Source organism: Bufo gargarizans, chromosome 2 (assembly GCF_014858855.1).
Source record: "Bufo gargarizans isolate SCDJY-AF-19 chromosome 2, ASM1485885v1, whole genome shotgun sequence".
NCBI classification, from domain to species: domain Eukaryota; kingdom Metazoa; phylum Chordata; class Amphibia; order Anura; family Bufonidae; genus Bufo; species Bufo gargarizans.
In genome coordinates, this window is record NC_058081.1 from 546565605 (window position 1) to 546577560 (window position 11956).

The window sequence follows — 11956 nt, forward strand, 5'->3', positions numbered from 1 at the left end:
ACGCGCGACAATGTGTGAACGGCAATCTCTGTATGCGCGATTGTAAACGCCCGTACAATCGCGCATACAGAGCGCTCGTTTCCGAACGCTCAGGTCTGAACCCAGCGTTACAGTTCTAATGAGAATTATTTTGGTTTCCATCATCCAGCCTGACAGAAGGTTTCTATTTTCAGCCAAAACGCACTTTATAAGTAAGGTGGCGGTCAGTTAGGTAGAACCCAATGTAGCAGGGTGGCATTATAGTGACTGCAAACACTAGGAAATAAAGAGAAAAATAATGTTTTTATTTCTATTCAAAATAAAGAACACCTACACAGAGGGGTATGAAGGGAAAAGATAAAGGAGGAGGGAAAAAGGACAGGACTAGCGTTTCTCTTTTCCAGTATTGAGACCCGTCGTATGATCTCAATACCGGAGAAAAACGCTTCCGTTTTGTCCCCATTCATTGTCAATGGGGACAAAACATAACTGATCAGAACGGAATGCTCCAAAATGCATTTCGTTCCGTTTGGTTGCTTTCCCATACCGGAGCGCAAACTGCAGCATGCTGCGTTTTGTTTTTTTTCCATCGTGGGATGCGGAGCAAAATGCATCCGTCATGACCCACAATGCAACTCGATGGGGACGGATCAGTTTTCTCTGACACAATAGAATACTGATCCGTCCCTTATTGACTTTCAATGGAGTTTATGACGCATCCGTCTTGGCTATGTTAAAGATAATACAACCGGATCCGTTCATCACAGATGCAGATGGTTGTATTATCAGTAATGGAAGCGTTTTTGCTGATTCATGACGGATCCGGCAAAAACTCTAGTGTGAAAGTAGCCTAATGGAGAGCTTCATTGCGAAGTGCTGTCTGCACAGAGCTGCGTCACTGCTCATAGTGACAGCTGTAGTGGTCTTCTGATTGAATTGTATAACTGTCACTCAGAGCAGGTGAGGGGCTGTGAAGCAGCTGAATGCACAGAGCACTTCACAGTGAAGCCCTGCCTCCACTGCAGAATCTTGCAGAATGAAAGTTCATATTCTAGCTACTCCTCCACAAAAGGTATGTTTGTACTGCTTTCCCCAGCCGGCTTCTAGTGCTGTCAGCAGTTTAGTATGGTCCTGTCAATCAAAGCAGCGAGGGATGGGCAGGCCTCAGAAATGAGTGGCGCTTGAGAGCAACAAGAGCAATGGGGATGTACTCATTGCACCAAAGGCATGTTTGCATATTAATAAACGGCTAGATAGGGAACTTGCTGGTGACACATTCCCTTTGGGACACACTTTAAGTATGGTAGGATCATCATGAGGGCACTAAGGCCTCTTTCACACAGGCTTCATGGATTTGGGCCGGATAAGATGCAGGTGCGTCGTGGGAAAATGAGCGATCTTTCCGCATGAGTGTAAAACATTTTAATGCGTTTTGCATGCGCGTGAGAAAAATCGGCATGTTTGGTACCCAAACCCAAACTTCTTCACAGAAGTTCGAGTTTGGGTTAGGTGTTGAGTAGATTTTATTATTTTCCCTTATAACACGGTTGTGCACCTCTCCTTCTGGGAGGACAGCCATGCAGACCAATTTGATGCAGTGTGAGGCGTATGGTCTGAGCACTGACAGGCTGACCCCCCACCTCTTTAACCTCTGCAGCAATGCTGGCAGCTCTCATACTTCTATTTTGAAAAGACAACCTATGGATAGGGCACCAAGCACGTGCACTCAACTTCTTTGGTCGACCATGGCAAGGCCTGTTCTGAGTTAACCTGTCTTGTTAAACCGCTGTATGGTCTTGGCCACCGTGCCGCAGCTTAGTTTCAGGGTGCTGGCAATCTTCCTATAGCCTAAGGTCATCTTTATGTAGATCAACAATTCTTTTTTTCAGATCCTCAGAGATTTCTTTGCCATGAGGTGCCATGTTGAACTTCCAGTGACCAGTGGGAGAGGGATAACACCAAATTTAACACACCTGCTCCCCATTCACACCTGAGACCTTGTAAGGCCTGTTTCACACTGGCGTTACTCGTTCCGGCAGGGAAACAGCCTGCTGGATCCGTACGTGCATCGATTTTTGTCCGGCCGCTTCTCTGCATATTTGCCGCGCTGCGATCGGATCTTCACCGCTCCCCATTATAGTGAATGAGGCCGGATGGACTAGCAACTCACGGATGTATTCTGTAGTTATGGAACGAGCACGCCAGTGTGAAAGTAGCCTAACACTAATGGAAAATGGCTAATTGGGCACAATTTGGCCATTTTCACTTTGGGGTGTACTCACTTTTCTTGTGTTTTGTAGTGGTTTAGACATGAATGGCTGTGTTAAGTTATTTTGAGGGCACACCAAATTGACACTGTCATACAAGCTGTACCCTGACTATAGTGTATCAAAGTGTTATATGCTCAGTTTTGTCCCATGAAAAGATATAATATAATAAAATATTTACAAAATGTGAGGGGTGTAGTCACTTTTGTGAGATACTGTAGTTGTGTTGCCCATCTAGTGCTCTTACAGTATACAGTATATGGTGTACTCCCATGGTTATATCTTTACCAGCTCCTTGAACATTTCCATGTTTTTACTGTTATACACTATATGTCTATTTTATATATGTTTTCTTCATTTCTTATAGGTTTGACCAGGCAATGGGATCTGAGCTGCTACTTAACTGTATCTTGCTGCTGTGCCGTGGTACTGTTATGCCTATGGACCTCGTGTCTGTGACAACCTGCTCGGGAGCTCGCTTTTTCTCATTTTTGAGTGTTGCTTGGGGCTTCATATCTGATGTAGACATAGAAAGCGAAAAGTATAGGCACATGGGATCGGCACGTTTCACTGTAGGGACCATGGTTAGGGTTGCTTCACTGCGCACTTACAGAGGCCGGCTCTCTTATCTCCCGGTGCTGGATGCTCACCGTCCCATCTGCAGAAGTATCACCTTATCTCCTAATGGGAATCTTTCTCCACTGAAAAGGTCTCAGCTGCACAGAACCATTTCAGACATGGGTCTCTGTGAGGAGCGTAATGTCATGTACAAGCGAAGCTCAGCTGCATTCGAGACAGGTGAGCTGCCGAGCTTTGAGACGTCACCTTCTCCCGGTTCGCCAACCGCACTGCACACGTCTAGGTTCACATTTGATTCTTTTTCTGGTGACCAACTGCAGCAAGATCTTTCGGTGCCAAATGACAAAGAGCCTCCAACGCATAATCATGTGAACGGACCCGAGGATGATCTCTTGCCGCCCTTGAATCAACCTGTGCCCAAGTCTTGGGTCACTGTAGAAGAGGATTTTGTTCTAGTTTTGGGTATATATCAGACTCACCTCGGGGCTGACTTATTCACAGCGCCATTTTCCTGCCTCGATGATGGTTTAATACATTTATTCTTTGTTAAAGCTGGAATCTCTCGGACAGCCCTTGTGCGCCTCTTTTTGGCTATGGAAAAAGGAACGCACGTTGGGATTGAGTGTCCGTACATTGTGCATGTCCCCGTTCGAGCTTTCCGTCTAGAGCCCCTCACACGAAAGGGGATTCTGACTGTGGATGGTGAGAGGGTGGAGTACGGTCCAATTCAGGCACAGATACACCAGGGACTTTCAAACATTATCAGCGGATGTGACAGAATTCGAATGACCTCTTTCTAAGGTTTGCTTAGCTCCACGTAGTTTTGTGCAATGCAGAGTTTCCTCCAGCTTTGCTTCTCATTGAAATTCAAGTGCAAGTACAGGGCTAGAAACAATAGCTTCATTTAATTTGTGGCATGTGCCTACTCATGGTGCTAGTCACCAGCTTCCATATGTTCTTTCTGTGTCTATTTTATACTGTAAATCTGCTAGAATAACACTTTAGGCAAGCTATATTTTTTTGAAACTGCACTTGGAGCTGGAAGCGTCATATGAGTCGAATAAGCTTTCAGCTAATGCATGGTCTGAATGAGTCTGCTTTGGCCTAATGCCCATTTCACGGCTCTGGGTCTTCTGTGTGTCTGTGGCATGGATTTTGAGCGCTTTCTTTGAGCCTTTTCAAATGTATTTAAAAGCAATAGTGTTTAGTATGTACAGAGGCAATCTGGCTGTTGGCTTTCAGCAATAGCTTGTAGGCCTAGATGAAGTCAACCTCCAATAGCACTCCTCACCTCCCAGATGAATGTGTTTGTCAGCAATAACCTGCACATGAAGAATAGAACTGCAAATGAATCCATAAGGGAAAACCTACACTGAACATACACAAGTACTGTATGCAAACTTATTTCTGGAGACCTTATCTAGACTGTTCTGACAGCTGATGAGGGACCTTTTTGCTGCTAATATGGCTTTAAGAGCCATACCTACAGACATGATCACTGATTCCCATTAAAGGGGTTTTGCCATCTTATAAAGTTATAACATATTACTAGAATGTGCCATCATTTTATAATCGATGGGAGTCTGACCTTTGGGGCCCTCGCCAATCCTTAGAATGAAGGGTTGCAGTTCTGTGCTTCTCCCCTTCTACGTTGTCCTTGCACAGTGGTGCTCCTGGCCATTTGGCTATGCACAGAACTGCAGTACCTCCACCAGTAATAAACAGGATCCATCAGGCACTGCCACCTCTCCGGTAAGTCCACGAATAAGAAGGATAAAATAATTTATTAAAACATACTATGGCTTTTAAAGTTGACCTGACCTATTTTAATACCTGAGGAAGAGTTGATATTGGGCTGGAAAACGAGATTATAAAGTCATGGCAGCCTTTATGAGATGGGCTTACCCCTTCAACGAGGTTGTCCAGCCATTTAAAGTTTTGAAAGGCAGTGGAACTGCAGTACCCAGGCATGGCCGCTACACAGTGTACAGAGCTGTGGTGGGGTGATGCACAAACGGATAATCAATGAAGAAGATCTCCAACTAAATGTCTAGTCAGCAGTTTCCTGTCATTCCCCCCTCCCCAACTGATTTCCATTTGCCGCGGGGACTGGCCCAAGATTATGATGGTTGCAGATAGACCATTTTCTTTGAGAAGATAACTTTCTAAGAGATGCAAACATTTTTATATCTACTCTCTTTTATGTATGTATGTGTTTTCTATGGCCTTCTTATCTTTCATGCCTTAGTCAAGGGAGGATATGAGCTGATGATATGTCAGAATGTTCCTGACTTTCCTTCTGGTACACTTCTCCAGCTCTGGTAGACCCCTCAATCATTGCTTATACTGACTGCTATTATTCCAGCTAGGGGGTTCATGTTTTTGAGGGTAGTTCCTTGTGATTTTTACAGGATCTGTCAACAGTTTAATGTGTGTCGAGACTGCTCGATGGTCCTTACATTTTGTTACCCCCTGCAGTATCTACCGCACTGATAACCTTTTCCTTCCCCTATTTTGTACTGCTATACAAGTTTCAATAGGTGTTGTATGCATACCGTTACACTAATTTTAATGATCAAACTAGAAGGAGATTTTCCCCCTGTTGCGACTAAGTGCCCCTTGTGAATGTTCGCACTAGGAAGGTTATAGAGCTTCACATTTCTTAAAAGGGCTTTCCTAAAGTTGAGTATTGATGGCCTTACCTCAGGATAAGTCATCAGTATTTGATCGGGGAGAATCCCACTTCTGGCAACCCCAATGATCACCCGTTTGAAGAGGCCTCTTGCTTGGCCAGTGACATCCCGTTCATTGGTCACATGGCCTATTTGCAGCTCAGTCCCATTCAAGTAAATGCCTTCAATACCAAGCATAGCCACTGTACAATGTATGGCGCAGTGCTTGGTATGTTGTGAGGAGGTTGTGGCACTCTGGTTCAAACAGGTAATCAGCTGGAGCTCCAGGAGTCGGATCCCCACCAATGGGATATTGATAATGTATCTTGAGGATAGGTCATCAATACTCCCGGAAAACTCCTTTAAGGGCACAGTAAACATAGAACATGGACAAACAAAATACTTCTTTCCTTAATCTCACCCTTTCCCTTGCTCCTATTTTGGCTCATATTACAATTGATGCTGAGAAATATATATCTTCTCTATGTGTCCCAGGAGATCAGCCATGTGACCCTCTTCCTCATTGTCTAGTGCCTGGCTGTAGGCAGCTGGCTTCAGGAGGAACCTCCTACCCTGTCTGCAGTAGAACAGAAAGATTGTTCTGGCCCACCACTGCAGCCAGCTATCAGCCAAAAATGGAACAGATCAGCAGATTAACCCCTTTTCTGCAGCATTTCTACAAGACTGTTTCAGGAACATGCAGAAAATGCTGCAGACTGATGGGGGGCGAGACAACATCCATTGCTAGGTTTAGTCTGCTCCAGTCTTGTTTTGTTGCCCATTGTATGGACATGCATAAGTTGGGGTCATTTATCAAACTGGTGTAAAGTAGAACTGGCTTACTTACCCATAGCAACCAATCAGATTCCACCTTTCATTTTCTGAAGGAGCATTCCAAAATGAAAGGTGGAATCTGACTGGTTGCTATGGGTAAGTAAGCTAGTTCTACTTTACACCAGTTTGATAAATGACCCCCATTATGTTTATGTTCCTAGGGGTAGGGGAATAAGCTACTATCAGACACCAATCTCCACTTTCTTTAACATTGTGTAGTTTTTAAGTTTCTAATTCAGTTTAATTACATCTTTTTTTGTGATTTTTCTTACACAGAGCTCCTAATAGCTGCAGGAAGCCGGTGTTATTTTTTTAATGTGTCAATTAAATAAAGACATATTAAGGTATTAAAGTGGTTGTCTGAGGTATAAGTGCCCAGAGGTACTAAACTGGTGAAATAAATAAGAAGTTGTACTCGCCAGTTAACCCCCTTTCCAGCGCTGCAGCTCCTGTCTTCCCTGACGGCTTTAATTGGCTGCAGCCGTCATGTCCAGTATACCACTAAGACCAGTGACTGGCACTAACATTATATGGCGTGTCGCCAAGTAGACAAAGCATGGCTTGGAACCCGGGACTTTTAACTGGTGTGTTTAACTTGCTTTCTTTTATCACTTTTTAAATAACTTGGACAACCCCTTTAAAGGGCATCTGTCAGCAGATTTGTCCCTATGACACTGGCTGACCTGTTACATGTGCACTTGGCAGCTGAAGCATCTGTGTGGGTCCCATGTTTATACAGTATGTGCCCGCGTTGCTGAGAAAAATGGGGACGTTGGTGTTATTCGTAGAGACTCGACTCTTTTTGCAACTGCCGCGCTATCTGCACTTTGACAGGGACTGGCAGTGTAACAGTGATCACACTTGGCCCTGACTTCCAAAGTCAATGAAAGTACATAGGGTGCAGTAGTTGCAGAGAGAGCAGAGCCTCTAGGTGTAACAGCAACACCCCCGTTGCTCCTAGAGGCTCATTTGCATAGATTAAAACATCATTTCTCTCAGCAATGTGGGCACATATGAACATAGGACCAACACAGATGCCTTGAGCTGCCAAGTGCACATGTAACAGGTCAGCCAGTGTCATAGGGACTAATCTCACAGCATGATGAACCTGTTTGCGAAAAGATTGTTTTCCCATTTTTAATTAGGAGAAGGAAACGTCTGCACAGTGATTTTTCTTTTCTTTTTTTTAATTTTATCTTTTTGTTGACTGCAGTGTAGTGGGGCTGCCATAGTTATGGATCAAACCAATAGAATGGAATCACACACCATAGAAAAATGAATGAGGTGCCACCGGGAGGGTTCAAGTCCAGGGCACACTTATAGAAGTGAGCTATCTTTAGTTTGTATTTTTTCTTTTTCAAATCATAAGGATCAAAGATAAATGTAAAGTGTGTATGTATGTGTGTATATATATATATATATATATATATATATAATATATATATATTTTTTTTTTTACAGCAGAGAATCTACTTTACATTTATGTTTGCCTGTCATTTGAAAAATAAAAAATAAAGATTGTTTACTCAGGGTGGGTTCACATCACTTTTTTTTTTCCCATCCTTTTAACGTACACAAAAAAATGTATATGTTAAACAGATGCCTCAGACTGATGCCATATACAGTGGCATCCGTTCACCATACAGTTCCACTGGACTGGACTGTGCAGGATACAAGAACATGGTGTGCTGTGTTTTTGTATCCTTCTTTTTCTAATCTATACGTCAAACGGAGGCATAAAGCGTGATGTGAACCCACCCTTATATAAAAGTGATAATAAATGGCCGGTTTTGTTACAATAGCATATCCGCATTTATTATTGCCTAATAAAATACATATGAAATATCATGTTCCATATATAGACACAATAAAATAGTGTATAGTCACGGTCCCTCTAGAGAAGTGGTGGCGAACCTATGGCACGGGTGCCAGAGGCGGCACTCAGGGCCCTCTCTGTAGGCACCCGCTTCTTGGAAAAAGTCTATGATGTACCAATATGCCTAAGGGCTCTTTCACACCTGGGTTATTGTCTTCCGTCATAGAGTTCCGTCGTCGGGGCTCTATGCCGGAAGAATCCGGATCAGGATTATCCTAATGCATTCTGAATGGAGTGAAATCCGTTCAGGATGCATCAGGATGTCTTCAGTTCCGGAACGGAACGTTTTTTGGCCGGAGAAAATACCGCAGCATGCTGCACTTTTTGCTCCGGCCAAAAAAACTGAAGACTTGCCGCAAGGCCGGATCCGGAATTAATGCCCATTGACAGACATTGATCCGGATCCGGCCTTAAGCTAAACGTCGTTTCGGCGCATTGCCAGATACGACGTTTAGCTTTTTTACAGTGGTTACCATGGCTGCCGGGACGCTAAAGTCCTGGCAGCCATGGTAAAGTGTAGCGGGGAGCGGGGGAGCAGCATACTTACCGTCCGCGCGGCTCCCGGGGCGCTCCAGAGTGACATCAGGGCGCCCCACGCACATGGATGATGTGATCGCATGGCACGTCATCCATGCGCATGGGGCGCTCTGACGTCATTCTGGAGCGCCCCGGGAGCCGCACGGATGGTAAGTATACCGCTCCCCTGCTCCCCGCTACTACTATGGCAACCAGGACTTTAATAGCATCCTGGGCTGCCATAGTAACACTGAAAGCATTTTGAAGAGGGATCCGTCTTCAAATGCTTTCAGTACACTGGCGTTTTTTCCGGATCCGGCGTGTAATTCCGGCAAGTGGAGTACACGCCGGATCCGGACAACGCAAGTGTGAAAGAGGCCTTAGACTTTTCCTGCCATTCATTAGCGCAGGGCGCACTATGAACAGCACAGGCAGTGCATTGAATGTAGGAAGGCTATTATAGCTAAACGGAAGATATACTATACTGGACTGTAGTATTAAGGTTAAATTGCCATGTTGGCGCTTTGCCATACATAAATCGGCTTTAGGTTGCAGTTTGGGCACTCAGTCTCTAAAAGGTCCACCATCACTGCTCTAGAGATATATGGTGCGGAGCTCTCGCACTACTCAAGAATCAGTACATTTCACAGCAGTATAAAAGGAGCACATGCAGTGTCTTATTGACACCTTCTTGTTAATAGTGCTCTTGATTAATAAAGTTACCACTCTTTGAAGTTGTACCAAACGTAGCGTGCAGCGATAGTTTGGTAGTTGTGTCGTCACTGTTTGAGTCAATAGCACTACTGATATGCAGCAGTATGTGGTGGTGGCTGCTTACTGGTTCATATAACGTGCGCCATGACTATCAGGTGTTTCTTCACTACCACCTGACACCTTTAACAAATAGTGCAGTTGTTATGTGAGATGATCAAGCAGATTAGGTCATTAACTGCTTACCAGACCTGTCGCTGCATTCAATGGTAGTTGGTACGTACGTGGCTATATTCAGATTTCAGTTCACTAGTAGAGCGCTTGTTGCCCCTTCCTGCGTGTGCGCTAGTGCCGGAACTGTTCTCTAGCACATGCCGGCTTGTCACTTTGTAACGCTGACTTTGATCTTTAATTGCAAAGTTTCGATGTGAAGATTCGCACTCCGTGTGTACCGCTCGTTTCGAAACCGCACGGGTTCCTTCCTCAGTGGTTAGAAATAGATTTGGTAACTTTAAATTAATCAAGAGCATTATGACAAGACGGTGTCAATGAGACACTGCATGTGCTCCTTTTATACTGCTGTGGAATGTATTAGGAGAGCTCAGCACCATATATCTCTAGAGGGGCCGTGACTATACACTATGTTTTCTTTGGTTATTGTGTTTATATATGGAACATGACATTGCCTAATAAAATACATATAAAATAATAAATGCGGATATACTATTGTAACAAAACCGGCCATTTATTATCTTTTTCATTGAGCAGCTTGGTATAGCGGGCCGAGTTGATTCCAGTAAGCTCCCTTTTTCTGTTATTGTCACTTATATAAAAGTGCCCTGAACTTTACTTCTTCGTGGCACGCGAGTCGAAAAAAATCCAACACTGATGCTTGATTTGCATGTTGCAGTCACAGCAAATGGGCGAGTCGTCCTGCTACACTGAAATCTTCGCTGTATAGACGTACCCTAATACTGTAATATATAGTGTGCAGCGCTGGGAAATTCTGTATTCTCGCTCTTCATCCAGAGGAAACGAGCCTCAACAGTAATGCTCCAATGCTCAAGCAGGATGCCTTTAAACTGGACCTTTTGTGAGCACAGTACGATACACTAAGGGTACTTTCACACTTGCGTTGTTTGATTCCGGCAGGCAGTTCCGTTGCCTGAACTGACTGCCTGATCAGGCAAACTGTATGCAAACGGGTGACATTTAGGATCCTGATCAGTCAGAAAAATGCCTGATCAGTCAGAAAAATGCATTGCAATACCGGATGCGTTTTTCCGGTGTCATCAGGCAAAACGGATCGGGTATTTATTTTTTTCTCATTTTTAAAGGTCTGCGCATGCAGTCTTATTGTGTACACAATCCGCCTTTAGAAGTTTTCTTTTTGGAGCATCACTTTTTGGGATTGTGTCTCAATTTATGGGATGCACACAGAGCTGCGCACACTAATATATACAGCGTATATACAGTTATTCCCAGCTTGGCTTTTCATGGCAGAGATGGGAATAATCACAGTAAGCTCCAGCCAAGCAGCCGGTGCTTCACTGGTTTCCATAACTCTCATAGCAGTGAATGGGAGCAACATAACTTGGTGTGCGACTCTGTTTGTGTAACTCCCACTGCTATGGAATGGGAACGATGGAGCGCTGGCCAGTCAGCCATTTCCGTAACGTACTTTGATTATTCCTATCTCTGCCATGAAGACAGCCGTTTTGTCTGCAGATGGATGGTAGGTTAGATATCTGTATATCTGTTTGTTGCCTCGTAGGATATAGACCCCTGGATATGCACTGTGTGTCTGCAGTATGTTTGTTCCAGTTACTGTAGTTTTATTTTTCATTGAAATGATGTCATGACTAGTACTTTGCACTAAATTTAACAATCTCAAGTGACCAAAAGCTCAGGATGCATCTGATCAGTTTGAGAATCTGATACTAAGTCTGACCTGTGCGTACTGTTAATTCTGGTAATTTATTATTCCTGAAATATTATTAATGCAATGTTAGTTTTGCCAATTATTGCTATTAAAATATGGTTAATACAATGTACAGCGTATGCAAAATTAATTTTCCTCGTGTTTTATTCTTTTGGTGGTATTTATACACTGTTTTATTCCTTCTAAGATGTTCCAGCACATAGCTATGAAACTATACAGTGGATGGAGCTGGAAACACAAGGTTCCACTGTGTAGTGGTGCAAGGGTACTGCAGCTCAGCTCCCCCTCAAGTGAATGGGAGCTGAGCTGCAGTATCGTACCGTACCGTGGATGGCGCCTTCTGTCCACTGTATAGTTTCCAGTGGCTGCCCAAAACACCAGATCAGTGGCGGTGCCGGGTTTTGGGCAACCAACACATCTGATATAGATATCCTATCCTGAGGATAAGCAATCAATATCTAAATACCGGAAAACCCCTTTAACTAGCGGAATTATAGATGGGGACTGCTTCCATAATCACAAAGAACAACTCCATGAAATCTCAGTGAAAAATCACCTTTTGGCATGTCATATTGAAATC

General features: G+C 43.9%; 1 protein-coding gene across 1 annotated transcript in view; it reads left to right on the top strand.

The window, feature by feature from the left end:
• Positions 1 to 6324, top strand: part of SPHK2 (sphingosine kinase 2) — a 33964-nt gene extending 27640 nt beyond the window's left edge. Inside the window, exon 6 of the mRNA XM_044278102.1 lies at positions 2614 to 6324. Coding sequence (XP_044134037.1) covers positions 2614 to 3625 — 1012 coding nt within the window. The 3' untranslated portion in view covers positions 3626 to 6324. The remainder of the gene's footprint in view (positions 1 to 2613) is intronic.
• The last annotated feature ends 5632 nt before the right edge of the window (positions 6325 to 11956 follow it).